An 18,784-nucleotide genomic window follows, 5' to 3' on the forward strand; every position below is an offset into this window, starting at 1 on the left:
GGTTGTTATGACAACCAAACGGGTCTGGAAAAGTCAGCCAATCAGCCTACGGGAATGTCTCCTACTTAGCCAATGGGAAGAGGGCGCCGTACGTAGGGCCGCCCAATGGGGGCGCGAGCGGTGCGGTATTTGAATCCTGGAACTAGGCGACTTCACGAAGATTCCTAGCGGTGCGGGCTCGTAGGGTAGTCCTAACGGCGCTAGGGAAGCTAGTGCTCTCCGTTTCCAGTCCGCGTCCCTCCCTGAGCCGGGCTGCCACTCTTGCCTGTCCCGTTCCTCATGGCGCTGTTCCGACGCCCGACGGTGAGTGGGCCGGCGACCCCCAGCGCAGGCCTGGGCCCCGGCCGCGCAGCGCCCTCAGCCTCCTCTCGCTTCTCTCTCTCCTCCGCTCCGAGCTTCTTCGTCCCAACCTGCGCCGCTTTCCCCTTGCGGGAGGCCCGGGCCCTGCGGCCTGTCCTCTCCGCTCCGGCCGGCTTCTCCCCGCCTCGCTTCCGCTCCTCCGGGTCCCGGCTCCTGGCCTGGCCGTCCCTGCGCTGGGGTGGGGGAAGTGTGGGAAAGGGCCTCGGGGGTGGCAGTTGTCAAGTGAGCCCCCGGAGCACTGGGCCTAGGACGTGGCGAGCGATCCCCGAGGGCGCTTTGTTGTTAGAGTTACAGCTTCTTGGGGTTTCCTTCCTCTCTTCTCAAACTCCTTGCCAGCTAAGGGATCTGTGGTGAGGATGGGGAGAAAGACTGAAAAAATTCCGCAGTCTGTGAAGTGTTCTAATGTTTGATCAAGCAACAGCTGTGGCTGTTTTTCAGATGTTTTTACATTTCTCTTTTAATAGTTTCCTATTTATTTCTGCACACGAAGTGTTACAAGGCTAAGTTCACTACTGTATGGGTTCGTCCCTTTAAAAAAGTAATTTCTTTACTCAAGTGCAATAGAGATTTTGCATATTATTTGCAGTGATATGGCAGACTGAGAGAAGGGTCCAAATTCATTTATTTCGTCTTTGCGAAAAATAAAGTGTTAATGGTATTTTGGATTTTTTTCTGTGGGTTTGAATTGTACCTGGATCTACTTTTTTCTTTGCTGAAAAATAGAGGGCACTGACACACCTGAGCTCCATTCTCCTGGCTGTAGGTTTGTTAAAAGCTGGGGATTTCCCGTTCCAGATGGCTTAATTTAGATTACCAGGCTTCAACCCATAAGAATTGAACTTTGAAACACTTTTTAAAAATCTCAGGAACTGCTGGAAAAATTGAACAGTGTGGCTTTTGAGAATCCTAATAATAATACGTTGAATACACTCGGTATTTAACTATAACCCTTTTATGAATCTGAGTCAAATTGATAAGTAATTTTTGTCTAATCTATCCCATCAGGTGCTTTCATAGTCAAATTCTGTCTATTCAGGTAAGGCTTGAGTTTTTCCCTGACCCTCTGTCTATCCTGGTAGGTCCATTCAAACCCCCTGTTGGGAAATTTTTTAAGATTAAGACCCCCCAATTCTCAGGGATAGTACAGGCTGTTTTTTCTCATGAAATGTTTATCACATATAATAAAATAAACTTTTTTGTGTGAATTGTTTTTACTAACAAGTTTTGTTTCTAAGGACATTCTGTCTAAAGCAGGTTAAGGTCAACTAACAATTTTTATTTCATACAATTCAAACTTTCAATTTGAGATAAAACTATTTTACCCACGAAAACTATTTTCTTTCTAAATATCCCTAATAAAATAGAGAGTACATGCTATGGCACCCTCATGGCTAAAAAGCTGTATCTCTAAAGATCTTGTCTACCTGAGTACTTCTTATTTCTAGCATGGCATAAGAATCAAAGCTAGTTTAGGTTTTAAACATCTGGGGGTTTTTTTGTTTTTTTTTGCGGTACGCGGGCCTCTCACTGTTGTGGCCCCTCCCATTGCGGAGCACAGGCTCCGGACGTGCAGGCTCAGCGGCCATGGCTCACGGACCCAGACGCTCCTAGGCATGTGGGATCTTCCCGGACCGGGGCACGAACCCGCGTCCAGGCTCTAGGCGCGCAGGCTTTTGTAGTTGTGGCTCGCGGGCTCTAGGCGCGCAGGCTTTTGTAGTTGTGGCTCGCGGGCTCTAGAGCGCAGGCTCGGTAGTTGTGGCGCATGGGCTTAGTTGCTCCGCGGCATGTGGGATCTTCCCGGACCAGGGCTCGGACCCATGTCCCCTGCATTGGCAGGTGGATTCTTAACCACTGTGCCACCCGGGAAGCCCAAAACAGCTTTTTAGTATTGTGTGGTTTTTTTTTTTTTTTTTTTTTTTTTTCTTTTCTTTTTGCGGTATGCGGGCCTCTCACTGTTGTGGCCTCCCCCGTTGCGGAGCACAGGCTCCGGATGCGCAGGCCCAGCGGCCATGGCTCACGGGCCCAGCCGCTCCGCGGCATATGGGATCCTCCCAGACCGGGGCACGAACCCGTATCCCCTGCATCAGCAGGCGGACTCTCAACCACTGCGCCACCAGGGAGGCCCAGTATTGTGTCTTAATTGCACTTGTTACTCTTCTCTGTCAAGGAAGTTTTTTAAATAGATGCCATTAATATCCAGGGATCTCTGACAAATGATGTGGGTACCATATGAGAAATGATCACTTATCTGGGAAGCTCTTAGTGGGATTTTTAAAAAATAGATAAGGTGGATGAGTGATTTGCCTAATATAGAGTCATGTTATAAATCACAAATAGCATTTTTAGACTTCCTAAAATGTACCTTTCCCTCTTGCAGATAGATGAGAGCATATTCACCTTTCCTGAATCAATTCTGACACTAGCGAAGTATTGTAAATGATCTCAACTCTTCAGTAATTTTTTTCCTTTTTTTTTTTTTTTAGGTGTCCACCAGTCTGGAGAATATTGACACAGAAGTTAATCCTAAACCTAAAAGCCATGTGACTATCAGGCGGGCAGTTTTAGAAGAAATTGGAAATCGAGTTACAATCAGAGCCACACAAGTAACTAAGGTAACAACTGTGAGAACTGTACCTGCACACCCTAGGCTGATTCTGTAGAGCACTGAGGGGCAACACTGGCCATCTTGCCCTATTCACATTTCTTTTCCCTTTTAGAAAGCTCAGAACACTAAAGTACCCGTTCCACCCACCAAAACAACAAATGTCAACAAGCACCTGAAACCTACTGCTTCTGTGAAACCAGTGCAGATGGAAGTGTTGGCTCCAAAGGTAGGAAGTTCTGAATTTACAAACATACTTAATGAAGTAGGCTGTTTGGGGCTAGGATATAAGGGTACCTTTACTGTCAGTGCAACTTTTGAAGAACAGTGATAGCTAGAGCTCTACTTTAAAACAACAGTGTAGAAAATGAACATACGCATCTTTTCAGTGATGGTACCTTAATATAGTATTATGACCTTGAATAACAAAGTTAAATACCTTAATACCCAAATAAATTTAGTGATCTCAGAGGAAAATTTGGTAGGTTTTATTAAAATAACTCACTATAGGAATGGACTTGCCCATGAAGATGATGGAAGCTTACAATTCTGAGACCTTCACTCATGGAAGAACAAAGTAATGCCAAAATTCTGTGTTGATAGATTGTAGTCTCTGTGACTGGTTAGCTCAACTGAAGTTAGAACGCTAATGGACCCACTGGCCTGTTCATCTTCCACCATGTTCTAGTTCATGTGTGCTCTCATTCATAGATTATACACATTCACATAATTACAATGAAGCAAGCACTGTTGTAGGAGCTGAGAATACAACAGTGACCACTTCACACTTCCTAGCTCAAAATATTTATATATTATTGTATGTTTGAAATTAAAAAAAAAAACCATTGAATATATTTGAGAAACAGGTGAGTACTTACTATACACATCCAATTGTGTTAAGGCTGGTAAAGAGACATCTTGCCTTGAGGAGACTTATCCAGAAGGGGCATCTGTACCTGAAAATTAAATATATAATCCGAGGGCATGCTGCTAGGTGCCCATGGGCAATGGATGACTGAATGCAAGGTGCATCTAGAGGAGGGAGAGAATCTTGAGGGATGGAGTGGTCTGGGGAAACTTCCTGGAAGAAGTGGAATTTTTAAGGACAGGAAGAAGCTGATAGGAAGGGGCACCTTTTGGGGGAACAAAGCAGCAATAGGAATCAAGGCACCAAAAAGGGGATAGGCCTATAAATTATGTCCTTTGGGGCAAAGAGTCAGCAAGTCTAAATTGGGTCAGATGGTTTGTGTGAGGAAACAGCAAAAAAGTTGGGAAGAAGGTTGCAGCTGGATTTGAAGGCCTTGGAATTTGGATTTTATCCCATTAGGCAGTGAGGAAGCTGTGGAATGTTTTGAGGAGAGACCTGATGAAAGCAGTGTAGGGTGGCCATGGAAGGGACGTTAATTAGGAGGTACTGCAGTTTTCTAAGCAAGGGCTGATGGGTGTCTTGAACGAGCCCATATCTCCCCTAAGTGGACATCCACATACCAGTATCTATACGAGTGCTAAGAAACAACCTCAGATGTGTTGGGATGTACCAGAACTCCTTTCAGGGACATCATCCTGTATTCAGAAGGAATTATTTGGCTATGTTGCTTGGAGTGGAGGAGTGAGAAGCTTAAGCACTTGAGTATTTAATGAACCATTTTTGGAATAAATTAATAAAATATAGGAAATTCTGGAGATTGAGGTAGCTTTGGGGAGGGTATCTCATTTGGCTTTAGATTTGTTGAGGTAACAGAGAGACAGCCATTGGGAAATGCATTTGGAAATGGGCCAGCAATATCTGAAGGAGAGGGCTCCAGCCATTCACAGGTATTTGCAGAAGCTTATTATGCAATTTTTGGAGAAAACTGTTTTTTGCTGACTCATGAGGCTTTGGCAAACTGAGTAGTTTGAAGGAAGGAAGAAGGCTTTTTACTACCCTCTTGTTTGGTGGGTACTGGGGAAACAGGGTGAGTGAACCACTGACTCTGTCCCCAGGAAGCTCCCAGTCAAGTCGAGAATGTCAGAGTGAAAGCATGCACTATAATACCCTGTAGCAGAGGTAGATGCAAGCTTAGGAGATGTACTGCGGAGTGGCAGCTAGAAATTCTGATGAGGTTTTAGATTTACAGATTTGATTGAAACACTAAATTTGGTGATAGTCATTATTCAACTATAAGAATCTTTTATGGCCTAACTTTCCCTAAAACAAAAACTATATATAAAAGAAAATGAGCACAATTATTCATATTTTAAAAAAAATAGAGTGCCTTTTATTTTTAATTATACAAGAAACATATGCATAAATAAGCAAGACAATACAGAAATAGTAGAGTACATAGAATAAAGGGTCAGTTCATTTTAACTATTCTCCCTACCCCCAAAATTCCACTCCACTGCATTCCCTAAAGCTAATCATGGTAACTGATTTTGCCTTTCCGCAACTGAATATGCTTTTGTACACACGTGTACACAGTCATTGCTATAAATCATGAACTGTCTGATTGGAATCAACAGTTTTTCTTGGAGTCCTTCCTTATTGCACTTAATTGACATTGTTTATCTATTATAAATTTAGTAAATAAAGGAATTTTGTGTTTTACCAAAACTTGTGTAAATACCTATATATTTGCATATTCATATTAATCCGTTCTCTTAACAGACCCGACTCATTAAATGTTGGTGCTAGGAGAACTTCAGTAGCCTTTACTCACAGTCCACCCATCCTTTACCAAAGAGCAGCTTCTCAAGTTCAGCAAAATCTCACAGCTTTATTGTTTCTATTACTACTTTTCAGTTGTCTCTGACAACCCACAGGACTCATTCATTAATCTAATTTGAAGGTTTTTGTTCTAGAACCACTTTTGTGATGGGTAACTATCTGATGCATTTTTTTACCTTTGCATGCAGCAGACTCTGGACAGGATTGCACAGTTGGCCCACAGGGCTTAGGCTATAATCTGTACAGGGAAGCGGGATCTTAGAAAGGATTTTAGAATAATTAGATTATGTTGGAGTCCAAAAGGAATGCTTTCAAGAAATTCTAAATTAAGGTCCAGAGCAATTATCCTTGTCTCATCCTGGTGGCCTTGGATATGGCTAAACTCAGATATACTTCTGAGTAGACACAGGTAAACATTTCAAGCTGCTAAGGCAGTCTGAAGCACATGAAGATAACCTCTGCCTTCTTAGGCTTCCTGGTACTGATTGCCCTCCCTGGGGAGAGTGATGATGCTTATCCTTAAAAAAGGTAACCTTAAACTGAAGCTACATCTGATTCTAATCACTCTTGCTTAGTTTCTTCAGTGGGTTCACTTACATTCAAATAAAATCTAAACTCTTTAGCTAAGTTTTGCTCACCTTCCCAGCCCATTTCTGTCACCTCACGTACTACCTTCTGCCATCCCAAATCAACATGCAGTTCCCACACTTGCCTTTTTTTTTTTTTTAAAGATGTCACTTTTTTTGTTGTTGGGGGTAGGAGTTTATTAATTAATTTATTTATTTTTGCTGTGTTGGGTCTTCGTTTCTGTGCAAGGGCTTTCTCTAGTTGTGGCAAGCGGGGGACACTCTTCATCACGGTGCGCGGGCCTCCCACTATCGCGGCCTCTCTTGTTGCGGAGCACAGGCTCCAGATGCGCAGGCTCAGTAGTTGTGGCTCATGGGCCCAGTTGCTCCGTGGCATGTGGGATCTTCCCAGACCAGGGCTCGAACCCGTGTCCCCTGCATTAGCAGGCAGATTCTCAACCACTGCGCCACCAGGGAAGCCCCCAGGCTTGCCTTTATTTCTTGGCTTCCCCTGGGATTTTGTGCTTGTGTACCTTTGCCTACTCATTTTCCTTGAGGTCCTACAGTCTCTGGTAGCCTCACTAAGTTTCTCCCTGGTACCCCGAGTAGCTCTTCTTATTCCTTCTAACGGTTCTTAAATTCTTGAATAGATGAGGTATACCTGTATACCTCTCGCTCACCTAGCCCTTCCTCAGTTTAAGACCTTTGGTTTAAAAGGGGAAGGGCACGTTTTGAATTGCTATCAATATATATATATATAGATATATATATTGTTACTGTTTTCTTCTTCTCTAAGACTGGAAACTATAATCATTGAGCTTTAATGTAAATTAAAATTGTTTATTATAATGCTTTCTCTTTCCTTCTGTATTTTATTACTTTAATACATATTCTTATAGCCTTGCAGTCCTAGGCTATACTTTGAGAAGTACCTCTTATTCTTTAAAAAAATAATTGTTTATGCTTCATTACTAAATGCTTGTTTTAACTTCATAAAATTTTAATTTGTGTGATTTTTATAAATAATCACCCAGTCAACATAAGAAAGTAAAATACTGGGTGTATACTTGCTCAGTCTTTGCTTCCTCCTTCTGTTTTATTCATAGGCTGGAATGTGCTTTCCTGCTTTTTTGTTGCCAATTTCTCAATTTAGAATAAATTGGTTCATGAGAAGAAAACATTACACTTGCACAAGAGGCTACTGCTAAAGTGAACTATCAGCTCTAGGAATCTCTGAACCCAGGTGTCTAACTTTCTTTCACTCAATAAATATTTACTGTGTCAGGGATGACATAGATATTTGAGATACCTTAGTGGACAAAATCAGTTTGAATAAATGTAAGGTTATAAAGCTTACATTCTGGTAGAGGTAGACAGAAAATAATACACATCATATATAAATAAACTCTGTAGTATATTAGGAGGTTATTGATTCTTTGGGGAAAAACACAGTAAAAGAGATGAAACGTGTGGGGGGAATAGAAGGCAGATGGTAATTTTAAATAGGACAGACCTAATTGAGAAGATAACACTTAAGCAAAACTTGAAGAAGGTGAGGGAATTATCCATGTGGATACAGGGACAAGAGGCTTCTGGGAAGAGGGAGACTGCTTGAGGTGAGGGAGACCTGGCCAGGAGGCTGGAGAGAAGCAAACCCGGGCCCCCTGCACTGGGAGCGTGGAGTCTTAACCACTGCGCCACCAGGGAAGTCCCCTAGAGTGTTTCTTTTTTTTTTTTTTTTTAACATTTTTATTGGAGTATAATTGCTTTACAATGGTGTGTTAGTTTCTGCTTTATAACAAAGTGAATCAGCTCTACATATACATATATCCCCATATCTCCTCCCTCTTGCATCTCCCTCCCTCCCACCCCCTAGAGTGTTTTTAAACAGAGTATATCTCCAAAAACTTCATCCCCTACATCTTGAATTATTCACCTCTTACTCTGAAATGTATTTGTTTTGGCTTTATCATTTATAAAAATGCTTATGATACTTTTAAACCAGTTGGCCCTGCTTGTATTTGTTATCAAGGCTACTCCTAAGGTAGGGATACATGCACTTTCATTTGTGGGTGTAGGGTCCCTCTCCCACACCTGTGGATATCTCCATGAAGGAAGAGAACCTCTGCCAAGCTTTCTCTGATGCCTTGCTCTGCAAAATTGAGGATATTGATACTGAAGACTGGGAGAACCCTCAGCTCTGCAGCGACTATGTTAAGGATATCTACCAGTATCTAAGGCAGCTTGAGGTGAGTGGGCCTTTGTGTTTTGGTTGTACAGCAGTGTGGAATTTACCACATAGCTGGGAAGGAAATGAGTTCAGCTTTTTTTTTTTAACTTATTTTTAAAAATTTATTTAATTTAATTAATTAATTTATTTTTGGCTGCATTGGGCCTGCTGTGCGCGGGCTTTCTCTAGTTGCAGCAAGCGGGGGCTACTCTTTGTTGCGGTGCGCGGGCTTCTCATTGCAGTGGCTTCTCTTGTTGCGGAGCACGGGCTCTAGGTATGCGGGCTTCAGTAGTTGTCGCATGCGGGCTCAGTAGTTGTGGCTCACGGGCTCTAGAGCACAGGCTCAGTAGTTGTGGCGCACGGGCTTAGTTGCTCCGCTGCATGTGGGATCTTTCTGGACCAGGGCTCAAACCTGTGTCCCATGCATTGGGAGGTGGATTCTTAGCCACTGTGCCGCCAGGGAAGTCCCTAAAATTTATTTTTCATTGAAGTATAGTTGAATTACAATGTTGTGTTAATTACTGCTGTATAGCAAAGTGACTCAGTTATAGATATATGTATTCTTTTTGATATTCTTTTACACTATGGTTTATCACAGGATATTGAATATAGTTCCTTGTGCTATACACTAGGACCTTGTTGTTTATCGAGGTCAGCTTTTTAAACTTTTAATTCCACCAACAGGTTCTACAATCCATAAATCCACATTTTTTAGATGGAAGAGATATAAATGGACGCATGCGTGCCATCCTGGTGGATTGGCTGGTGCAAGTCCACTCCAAGTTTAGGCTGCTGCAGGAAACTCTGTACATGTGCGTCGCCATCATGGACCGATTTTTACAGGTAAGGCACTTCGTGCAGCTCAGTGAACTTTGCATTTATGCACTGCCAAGGTGTGGTGCCTCTGAAGAAAAAACCAAAAGCCAATTTATGAGATGCCAAAGAACTTCAAGTGCTAGAAAAGGAAGTAGTCCAAGTGTGTCAAACCTCTGGTGATGCTGACCAATGCTGGGCATTTCTGTTAGGTCAGCCTGCTTAAAAGTGCTCAGGGGAGGTGCTGCCTTGCTGCAATCATTCACTGGAGGAGATAAACCATCAGATGGTCTGAAAGTCCATCTGAAGCCTGTGGTGCCTTTGGAGGCTGGTTCTCCAGGCCCACTCGCACAGTTTCCATGGTTCAGTACTCTTTGGTGTTAAGCTTCCTCATCTGAAAAATGAGGAGTTTGGCTAGAGGACTTAACAGTTTCCAGCCGGCTGTGGCATTGAATCAGTGTAGAAGAGGCAGGAGGCAGACTTTTTACAAGGGGTTGGAGGTATGTGTGGGGAGTGTACCCAGTGTGAGGTCTAAAGTAAAGAGGGAGGTAAGAAATTAAGCCGAGAAGCGTAGTGATCATCAAAATATTTCTCAATTGGTAATGTAAGAACACTGAGCAGTTAGAAGAAATGCCAGACATTAACCACTGGTGCGTTGTCTACCAAATGGGTAGCCCTTCAGATAAGGCTTTATTTATTTAAAGTCAACATTTATAATATAGGTGTAGGTCAAGCCCAAACCATACAGTAATAATTGTGTTGATAAGACTGACCCTGAGATACTGCAAAATGCTAAATAATCATAGAGTCATTGGTTTTCTTGTTTTTTGTTGTTTTTTTTTTTTTGCGGTACACTGGCCTCTCACTGTTGTGGCCTCTCCTGTTGCGGAGCACAGGCTCCGGATGCGCAGGCTCAGCGGCCATGGCTCACGGGCCTAGCCGCTCCGTGGCATGTGGGATCTTCCCGGACTGGGGCACGAACCTGCATCCCCTGCATCGGCAGGCAGACTCTCAACCACTGCACCACCAGGGAAGCCCGAGTCAGTGGTTTTTATTATACAGTCCTCACTGGATAGGAAAGCACTGTCATATTTTTGGTAGATTTTCAATATTGAGAGTTGAATCAAAAAACACAGACTCCTAGTTTAAAAAGAAAAGAAAGTTAAGGGAAACACTTATCCTCTAGGCTGAGATTTTCTCTGACCCTGAAGCATCTTTGGAAGGTTCTTCAGGCTAAATAATGAGTATACTTTTGGTGAGGATTAAGGAGACACTTAAGGCACTTTCTCAACCCTAGTCATCCATTAAATTCCTGCTTTTTTGCTTGACTTCATCCTGATTCAGACCATGCTGAGTGCCATATTGGGGCTTCCCCAGACACTCAAGCCAGGATGATGGGGGTGGAGCAGTGCCTGGGAGCTTGGTTGTCAGTCAGCAATTGACTGATCTTGGGCTGATGTCTGCATCTTTTCTCAGTCCATCTATTTCTAAGTGGGGTAAAAAATATGTACTTCCTAGGTTTTTTGTGAGGATTCGATGAGATGATTGTTTGAATCTTAGCACTGTGCCTGGCACATAGCAAGCACTCCATGATAGACAGCTTCTGCGAGCCATGGTGGTGCCTGTGATCAACACTCAGCTTCCTGTGCCCTTAAGAGGGGTGTGAGCAGAGACAAAGTGCACTTCTTCAGGACTTGGTTTCCTCTTACTTTCTTCCACCCAGAGCCCCCATCCTCTTGTTAGTTAAGACTTTTGACACACTCTTCTTCAATTAGGTTCAGCCAGTCTCTCGTAAGAAGCTTCAACTGGTTGGGATTACAGCTCTGCTCTTGGCTTCCAAGTATGAGGAGATGTTTTCTCCAAATATTGAAGACTTCGTTTACATCACAGACAATGCTTACACCAGTTCTCAAATTCGAGAAATGGAAACTCTAATTTTGAAAGAACTGAAATTTGAGTTGGGTCGACCTTTACCACTACATTTCTTAAGACGGGCATCAAAAGCCGGAGAGGTAAGTGCCTCCAATTCTGTAGGAGACTTTATTTTGCTGTTTGTTGTCTCATCCCAGAAAAACTGACCCAATTAAAGGAAAACTTATGAATTTATAGGATGCATCTTTTAGATAAGTCCTAACACTTATCAGTTCTTTTTTTTTTTTGAGTTTTATTTTTTTTAATTTATTTTTTTATTGAAGTAAAGTTGAGTTACAATGTTGTGTTAAATACTGCTATACAGCAAAGTGACCTTTTTTTTGAGCTCTATTTCTTTTTTTTAAATTATTTTTAAAAATTGAAGTATAGTTTATTTACAGTGTGTTAGTTTCTGGTGTACAGCAAAGTGACTCAGTTATACATACATATATATTCTTTTTCATATTCTTTTCCATGATGATTTATTACAGGATATTGAATATAGTTCCCTGTGCTATACAGTAGGACCTTGTTGTTTATCATTCTACATGTAATAATTTGCATCTGCTAGTCTCAAACTCCCAATACTTCCCTCCCCCCTCCCCCTCCCCTTTGGCAACCACAAGTCTCTACTCTATGTCTGTGAGTCTGTTTCTGTTTCATAGTTAAGTTCATTTGTGTCACATTTTAGATTCCACATATAAGTGGTATCATATGGTATTTGTCTTTCTCCTTCTGACTTACTTTGCTTAGTGTGATAATCTCTAGGTCCATCCATGTAGCTGCAAATCGCATTATTTCATTCTTTTTTATGGCCGAGTAATATTCCATTGTATATATGTACCACATCTTCTTTATCCATTCATCTGTTGATGGACATTTAGGTTGTTTCCATGTCTTGGTAATTGTAAATAGTTGAGCTCTATTTCTTAAGGGAAAAGAGTTAAGGAGCTGAACATTGACATATGAATTCGTTTCCTAGGGCTGCCATAACACCGTACCCCAAACTGGGTGGCTTACAATAGAAATGTATTGTTTCTCAGTTCTGGAGGCTAAAATCTGAAATCAAGGTCTTGGCAGGGCTGGTTCCTTTTGAGGGCTGTGAAAGAAGGATCTGTTCTAGGCCTCTTTCTTTGGCTTGTAGCTTGCCCTGGGCCTTTTCACACGGTCTTCTCCTCATGTGTCTCTTTCTCTTCACCTGGTATTGTTTTTTTTGTTTGTTTTTTGGGTTTTTTTTTACATCTTTATTGGAGCATAATTGCTTTACAATGGTGTGTTAGTTTCTGCTTTATAACAAAGTGAATCAGTTATACATATACATATGTTCCCATATCTCTAGATGCAAGAGGGAAGAGATATGGGAACTTATCAGTTCTTAAAAGACTTCATGTTCTGTGTTTGTAACATACTGTGGAATAGAGCAGTGCCTGGGAAGGAAAAGTTAGTTAAGTGGATTTGAGTTCCTAGATCTTCACCCAGAATTTTGCAAGAGAGTCATAACAGCCATGCTTCTTACCATCTGTTCATTCATAGGTCAATGTTGAACAGCACACTTTAGCCAAATACTTGATGGAACTGACTCTCATTGACTACGACATGGTGCACTATCACCCTTCTAAAGTGGCAGCAGCCGCTTCCTGCCTGTCCCAGAAGGTTCTAGGCCACGGAAGATGGGTAAGTATTGAATTTAAGAAGAAATTAATTAGCTGTATTTTAGGGCCTCTAGACATAAAAGGCGTTAGCATTTGTCACACACTATCCTTGAAGCAGTTGCTAAAAGGCCACAGGCTTAAAAGAGCTGCTTGGAATGATGCAGGCATAACCTAGGTGACAACACAATGGTACGCAAACATATTACAGAGTCGTAAAGAATGAGGAAGGCCACTAAGAACTGATACGCTAAGATTTCTGGGATATTTTGTTAAGTGAAACAAGCAAGTTGTCAAGCGCATAAGACAAAACAGGGCCAAGGCCTGACCTGGTTTACCCGGTAAAGATGAAATGAGCCACTTCGAGTTTCATACGATTAGCCAAGGATGTCAGCTCCTGCCTGGGTTCTCGTTTCACACACCAAAAAGGATAACAGTGAAACAAAAGAGGCCACTGGCTGCAATGCGAGTCAGAGAATCGCTTCTGTGGATGGGCCCGTTCTGCACTGCCACTAAGCAGTTTTAGAGTCTGTATCTGTAGCCCGCAAGCAGCAGAGCAAACACCCCAGCAGAGCCCAGGAGGTGATAAGGAGTGGTCTCATTACAGCCTCCTACCCAGAAGAGATAGGGAAGTGAGTGGGAGATGGCTTGGAGGCGACCCCCTCGCCTGCTACCCCAGCATGTTCCAGGAGGATCATAAAGCACTTTGCCAAGACAGATCAATGTGGTTCAGGCCTTTGTCTGCGTGGCCTATGTGGTGGATATGTGTAAGAATGCCAGGGCATCGTGGTGGACCTTTTCCTCTACACAGTATGTAGAGTTTATATTTTATGTAAGAAAGAATGGGAGTAAGAGAGGATATGTATCTGTGCTTATGTATTTGCTAATTTTTCAAAAAATACAAGAAGAATAGACCAGAAACTAATGAAGATGGATACCTCAGGGTGGGTATCAGGGTAGAAGGTTGAGGATAGGAGCAGAACTTCTGGTTGTAATTTTTTATTAACTTGTATACAGTGTAATGTAACTTTTTTGACTTTTGAGCAATATGAATGTTCTATGCAAACCCGAAACTGGAATTAAGCAAAAACAATGTCACTATATATTTAAAGTGGTAACAAACCAGAGGGAAGAATTAATTCCCGTAACTTTTGAACACAGCACTCCGACTGTGCATTTTTAGTGGGATGTGAAATTAAATAAAACAAAGGACCAAAAAAGGTAACATACTTAATAGTTTACTTAGGAGGTTTACTAATCTGTTTCTAGGTTAATAGTAGTCTGTTATTATAATTCTGGAACTATTTTTATTGTAGGATAAAGCAAAGATTCGTGTTATTAAGGACTAAAATTTCACTGTAAGAAGATAAAATATTGTTAACAATTAAAAACAAAGGAATAATATATAATATATAATAATAATAATATTAAGTCTGTTTTAGAAATATCAATAAATTCATAATGAAAGGCCCAGAAACAATGACAACCCAGTAGCAATGAAGATACCTAGTGCTCACATCTTGCATACTCAGTGCCATGACACACTCGGAACTAGGGCTCCTTCAAGAAATAGCTGATTTCAGGGCTGTGGCAGGGGAAGTACAAGATGAGCCTAGATCAATTTGTAACAGGTAGCAAGCAACTTCTCAAAGATCAATGGGGTCACATCAAAAGGACATAGAAACTGGCTTGAAAGGGCTCCTTCTGACTAAAGTTGAGCATTAAAAAGAATTGTGACAGTAATAGATTATAATGCATTAAAAAATGCATGAGCCCATAATGATAAAAAACAAAGGGAAGGAAGGAAGGGAGGGAGGGAGGGACTTAAAAAAAAATCAGTGGAATGCCAGCTAATTAAAGTAGAAACAGTGGTAGAGATAGAAATCCGCCATTTTTAAACCCCTAGTGTAATAATTGATTCAAGCAAGGATCATCAATTGATGCTTATAGCATTAAGTAAAATAACTTGGGCAAACAAGATTTACATTGTTCTCAAAATAATCACCCCACAGGGCTTCCCTGGTGGCGAAGTGGTTGAGAGTCCGCCTGCCGATGCAGGGGACACGGGTTCGTGCCCCGGTCCGGGAAGATCCCACATGCCGCGGAGCGGCTGGGCCCGTGAGCCATGGCCGCTGAGCCTGTGCATCGGAGCCCGTGCTCTGCAACGGGAAAGGCCACAGCAGTGAGAGGCCCAATACCGCAAAAAAAAAAAAAAAAAAAAAAAAAAAAAAAAATATATATATATATATATATATATATATATATATCACCCCACAGATGTGTAGTATTTCTGAAGAAAAACTGTACCTTTGTGATGGAGAGGTCTGGCAGTTACTACCTTAACCCAGTGATTGAGCTTGGTATCACCAGTGGTGAGACTACCTGACTTTACCGACCTTCTGGTGTAATAGGAAGTATGCATTATCGCCTAAATAGAATTCATGTCCAAAATGTTGGACGTGAATCCAGTCATCATGAAACACAGACAAATCCAGAATGGGACGTTCTCAAAGTAAGTGACCTGGATGCTTCAAAAAAATCAATGTCATTTAAAGCCAAGAAAATGGGAGTTTTAAAGACTAAAGACAACAACAACCAAATGTACTGTCTGTACCTTGATTGGACCCTGGATATAAAAAGAAAAATCTATAAAAGATATTTTTGCAACAATTGGAGAAGTTTGAATATTGACTATATTTTAGATGATACTATGGAACTGTTGATGTTTCTTATGTGATAAAGGTATTGTAGCTAGGGAGGAAAATACTTTTTAGGAGATGCTTCTGAAACATTTAGAAGTGATGTGTCATGGCGTCTGCAACTCACTTTCAAATGGTCCAGATGTTTGATGGCTTCAAAAATCACACACAACTTTTGTTGAACCATTTGAAAGCGAGTTGCAGACACCATGAGTGAGAGAGAGAAAGAGAAAGAGGAGGAGAGAAAAAGTGGCAAAATATTAAGAACTGATGAATCTGCACAAAGAATATACAGATGTTCATTATCTTATTCTTTCAGTTTTTCTATAGATTTGAAAATTTTTGATATAAAAATTGAAGGCAAAAAAGCCACTGGTAACATCTATGGCACATGCTCTTGGTACCAATGGCTTATTTTAGCCAAATTACTCTAAGAAGTGCTTCCTTGGCTCTAAAACTATTAACTATAGGCCTCCCTGTTTCCTGGCAATTGATTTCAAAATACCAGTAGTTGTGCATTACATCAGGATTCACTCCTGCTTAGTTCTTTTTTCCTTTAAACTATTTTAGGATTAAGGTTATATCGTGGTTTATTTTCCCAATTATATTATGCATATGAAAGGGGTGTGTTTTAGCTTTTAGGATTTTATCACAAATCTGAAATAAAGCAGGTTACATATCTTCATACAAAGTAAGTCATGTTATCAATCAACAGCTGTCCTTTTGCTTGACTTTCGGTCTCTGGGAGGCTGGGCCACGAGGCCGGGTGTAGATGCTTCTCTGAGTGCTGTGTTCTCTAGTGCTTCACTACACAGGGCCCAACAGGAGAGTGCTGCTGGGAGGTCTTCGTTCTTCTGGGCTCGGTAGCTTAGATTGCTGCTTATGGGCCAGTTTATTTCTTAATCCTGAACCCCTTTCCCTGACCGACAATACAGATATCTGTGCTCTTGAGCTTCCTACCAGCCACTGCCAGGCAGGGCTTTAACGAGGGGACTGAGATGTGTTAGACCCAGATCTCTGTAAACCCTTTGTTGGGTTTGTTTATACTCTGTCCCACTTTCCTTCCCCTTTCAGTGTGGTGACAGAGGCAAGCATGAAAGCTTTGTTACTTGAAGTACCCTACTTACATGTACAACCTTCTTTAAAACATCATTATTTGGGACCCTCGCCATTTGATTTAGCTGAGAGCTATGTAACGTCTTAATTTAGTCCTGCTCCGAGCCAGTCATCCTGCATTTACTGGCTGCTTTGCTGGTACCATGGTAGTGGTTGGGGCTGAGACTGACTTTCCAGCAGGTAAGAATATTTTTTAGAGCTTTTACGTAAGTAATGTCAGCATGTGTAAGATGTGCTCTCCTAAAGAAATGGAGGCTTTATCTTGCTTCTTCTCTTTGCGTTGTGTTCCAGAACTTAAAGCAGCAGTATTACACTGGATACACAGAGAATGAAGTATTGGAAGTCATGCAGCACATGGCCAAAAATGTAGTGAAAGTAAATGAAAAGTTAACGAAATTCATTGTAAGTACTCTTTCCTAAGCTGTTCAAAGCACTGGATTATGGGTTTGGGGTATGAGAGGATGTATGTGTGTTTGCATTTTCATGTAAATATTTTGGCATGTGTGAGAGTCTGTTTTAGCACAAACTCTTTATATTTTTCTAGTACAGCAGGGGATGGAGCATACTCACAAACCCCAAGAACTGACTTTCTTTAAAATAAGGTAGACAGGCTCGCTATGTCCAGGCCCAAGCAGCCATTCAATATATTATCCATGCTTGACCCGGCACCCTGGGTAGGGCGCACGGCAAGCAGGGAAGGCTGGCCGGCATGCAGGAGTCCAACTTAAGTGGCCCTGTGGAAGGCTTGGGTATTCGGGTGACATCATTCAGGGCCTTTGTCCAGCATCTTTTAGGACAATGACTGAGAGGCACCTGAACAGCCAGCATGGTGAAGCAGTCCATTCAGGAAGCATCCTGGGAGCTTGGAGTCTGTCTCTGTGTGGCCTACCTGAGAGGAGAAACCAGAGGAGAGGGGGTGCTATCCTGTGCTTGTGTGATGCCACATATCAGAGCTCACCACGGGCCTGACAGAGAGCAAGGCATTTGTACCAAGTGTCCTCACGGCCTAATTTGCTTCCTTACTTGTAGTGTCAGCATGGTTTAGCACACCGTGGAAGTGTCATGTTTTCAGTCCTGAGAGTATCATCTGGGATCTAAGCACTAGTTGCCACTCACTTTTATGGCCAGTTACTGCTGCCAGTGCTGGCAAATCCGTTATGTCCTGATGGCACTTGGGTATGATAAACACAGCTCCCACTTCCCACCCCTCTGGGAGCTCATGAGAGAAAGCCTGCTCTTTGGACCTTGAAACCATCACCTGTGCTACCAGCTGGGTTTTATCCATCACTAGGCGTGGTAGGAAATTGTCAAGCACAACACATCATGCCCTAGAGCACTTGCTGGCTTCAGTGATTTGGCATCATCATACCCTTTGAAGACTGTGGGTCTGGCCCTTTGATACTTGTAAATTAGACTAGGCATAAGGTGTGAGTTTGGGGGTGGCGGGGTGGTGGTGCTCCTGATGTGTGCTTAATCACAGATGACTTCTGCAGGCCATCAAGAATAAGTATGCCAGCAGCAAACTCCTGAAGATCAGCACGACTCCCCAGCTGAACTCAAAAACCATCCAAGAGCTTGCCTCACCTCTGCTGGGACGGTCCTAGGCTGCCGAGGCCCTCATGGAAGAGTGCTTCGTCTGTGCACTTTGTCTTGCTGATTTGGAACTCCTGACTTTATATATAGTCCTCTGGTCTATTTCATGAAACCTTTTCTCAGACTGATTTTCTAAATGTATATTGAGGAAAAATAAAGCTATTGATTTTCTTAAGGTATCCTACGTGTGCGTCTTTGGGTATTCTATACTGAAGAAATCAATAGAAGCTTGTTTGACTAATTTCTTTTTGAGCTATTATGATTGTAATATGTAAATTATTGCCCTGATGGCTTGGGGAAAGACCTTACCACTCTCGGAGAAAACTACAACTTGGCTTCAATGAACGCTCACCCATTCCTAAAGATTGGTTCATTATATAAAATTTAAAATGGGAGGATAACCATGATATTCCCTTTCTAGAACCTGCGTTAACTATTTTCTAATTCCTATACAGGAACACCTGGCCCACAAGGTTGATGGCTTCCAGGAGTAACCCTCCTAATGTGTTTCACTCCAAGGCATGGTTGAGACCAGGAA

General features: G+C 42.1%; 1 protein-coding gene across 2 annotated transcripts; it reads left to right on the forward strand.

The window, feature by feature from the left end:
- The first annotated feature begins 116 nt into the window (after positions 1 to 116).
- On the forward strand, positions 117 to 18,425 carry CCNB2 (cyclin B2). Of its 2 annotated transcripts, none has more exons than XM_082617296.1 (9): positions 117 to 303; positions 2,844 to 2,972; positions 3,078 to 3,191; positions 8,314 to 8,484; positions 9,150 to 9,308; positions 11,054 to 11,290; positions 12,723 to 12,863; positions 16,945 to 17,055; positions 18,147 to 18,425. In XM_082617296.1, exons 1-9 carry the CDS (start codon positions 280 to 282, stop codon positions 18,255 to 18,257), a joined length of 1,197 nt encoding a protein of 398 aa, XP_082473422.1. In that variant the 5' UTR covers positions 117 to 279; the 3' UTR covers positions 18,258 to 18,425. The 2 variants fall into 2 exon arrangements, with proteins under 2 accessions (XP_082473422.1, XP_082473423.1); XM_082617297.1 differs by having other exon boundaries at positions 8,350 to 8,484.
- The last annotated feature ends 359 nt before the right edge of the window (positions 18,426 to 18,784 follow it).

Source organism: Mesoplodon mirus, assembly GCF_964341445.2.
Source record: "Mesoplodon mirus genome assembly, chromosome: 4".
NCBI lineage: Eukaryota > Metazoa > Chordata > Mammalia > Artiodactyla > Ziphiidae > Mesoplodon > Mesoplodon mirus.